The 1808-nt window shown below is 58.9% G+C and overlaps 1 protein-coding gene across 3 annotated transcripts in view; it reads left to right on the top strand.

The window, feature by feature from the left end:
* ubr2 (ubiquitin protein ligase E3 component n-recognin 2) overlaps positions 1–1808 on the top strand; it is a 19866-nt gene that overhangs the window by 15693 nt on the left and 2365 nt on the right. For 2 of the 3 annotated variants that reach the window (XM_007542388.2, XM_007542387.2), the window contains exons 38-43: positions 57–130; positions 201–339; positions 444–534; positions 606–736; positions 807–915; positions 1342–1476. In XM_007542388.2, the coding sequence (XP_007542450.2) occupies positions 57–130; positions 201–339; positions 444–534; positions 606–736; positions 807–915; positions 1342–1476 (679 nt within the window). Of the gene's footprint in view, positions 1–56; positions 131–200; positions 340–443; positions 535–605; positions 737–806; positions 916–1341; positions 1477–1659; positions 1757–1808 lie in introns of all 3 variants that reach the window. The other variant, XM_016666242.1, reaches the window with a different exon arrangement.

The raw sequence follows: 1808 nt of genomic DNA, 5'->3' as shown, positions 1-1808 counted from the left end.
ACACACACACACACATTGCACACACACACACACTAACTGGTTTCTGTCTGGTCCAGTTCTGGTTCCCATTCCGGACTCCCAGCTGGAGGACGCTCCCTGCATCCTGGATGTGGACATGTTCCACCTGCTGGTGAGTCCTGGTAGTGTCCAGGTGACCCCCCAGGTGACCCCCCAGGTGACCCCTGCCCTCCTGTCTGCAGGTGTACAGCGTCTTGTCCTACAGCTCCCTGCACAGTCTGGACCAATCAGGACGAAGGTCTGTGGATTCGGCTCACCTTCACCTGCTTCATCTGGTCACTGTGGCTCACCTGGTTCAGGTGCTGCTCACCTTCACCACCGGTAGGGAAGGACATTCAGACAGAGATTGCTCGTCCCTCACCTGTCTGTCCCTCACCTGTCTGTCCCTCACCTGTCTGTCCCTCACGTGTCCCTGTGGTGTCCAGGTGAGCTGAGTATGGATCAGGACGGTGAGGAGTCAGAGGAGGAGCAGCTCACCTGTCAGCTGTACGGCAGGCTGAGGGATCACCTGGGCAGGTGTGTGACGGTGGTTCCATCAGGCATGTGGGTGGAGAATGTGATTGGCTGACAAGACGTGTGTTGAGCAGGTGTTTACCTGACATCTCCTGTGGGTGGCGCCTGTGGAGGTGTGTGAGAGCCTCCGTCCTGCCCTTCCTCCGGACCGCCGCCCTCTTCTTCCACTACATGAACTCTGCATCGCCCCCTGCTGACCTGCTGGGTGAGAACACCTGCACACTGCACACCTCCACCTGTGGCAGCTTCACCTGAACCTCTGTTATTAGCTGCAGGTACAGGACCTGGCCAGTGGGAGGCGCTGTGTAGCTACCTCAGTCTGCCCTCCAACCTGCTGCTGCTGTACCAGAACCAGCGGACACTTCTGGAGCCGCTCATCCACAGGTAACACACCTGACCACAGGTCCAGGTGAGCTGCCAGGTGTGTCACGTCAGCCCTGGCGGGGCAGAGGAAGGGGGAGCAGTGAAGGTGTGCCATGTGTTAGTCATGAACTCTGACCCTGATCCTACCCTCTTCCCCCCAGCCAGAGTCCGCAATGGTGATGGAGCGTATGGGGAGCAGTCCGCTCCCAGTCCGCTCCCAGTCCAATATTTATGTAAATTAAACAAAGTTCTGAGGAGGTTTCAGCCAGGTTAGGCCTTCACACCTGGTCTCTGGTTCCCGTTTCCATGGAAACACATGAAGACATTAGAGAAACAGAAACCAGAACATCTCAGTGGGGCAGCTGTCACTGGCAGCTGACCCACTCCAGCTGAGTGTGTGTGTGTGTGTGTGTGTGTGTGTGTGTGTGTGTGTGTATGTTGCTCTAGGTGGTGCTGTCATCCAGGTGTGGGCCAGGTGCTCCATGGGGGCGGAGTCTTGGTGCGGTTCCCCAGAGAGTCCAACAGGTTGATCGATCTGCCAGAGGACTACAGCATCCTGATCAACCAGGCCTCCAGCTTCACGTGAGCGCCCCCGACTGACAGGAGGAGAACTGCAGGCTGGCTGCATCCCTGATGCTAGCCCCTGGTGCCAGCCCCTGGTACTAGCCCATCGTGCTAGCGCCTGATGCTAGCCCCTGGTGCCAGCCCCTGGTGCTAGCCCCTGGTTCAAGCCAATGGTGCTAGCCCCTGTGTGTCCCTGTGCAGGTGTCCGCGGTCCGGTGGGGATAAGTCTCGCGCCCCCACGCTGTGCCTGGTGTGCGGCTGCATGCTATGCTCTCAGAGCTACTGCTGCCAGACGGAGGTGGAGGGAGAGGATGTCGGAGCCTGCCCCGCCCACACCTTCACCTGTGGAG

This window comes from Poecilia formosa, unplaced genomic scaffold, assembly GCF_000485575.1.
Source record: "Poecilia formosa unplaced genomic scaffold, Poecilia_formosa-5.1.2 Scaffold686, whole genome shotgun sequence".
NCBI lineage: Eukaryota > Metazoa > Chordata > Actinopteri > Cyprinodontiformes > Poeciliidae > Poecilia > Poecilia formosa.
The sequence above is the reverse complement of the archived record's forward strand: the minus strand, read 5'-3'. Positions and strand labels throughout refer to the sequence as shown.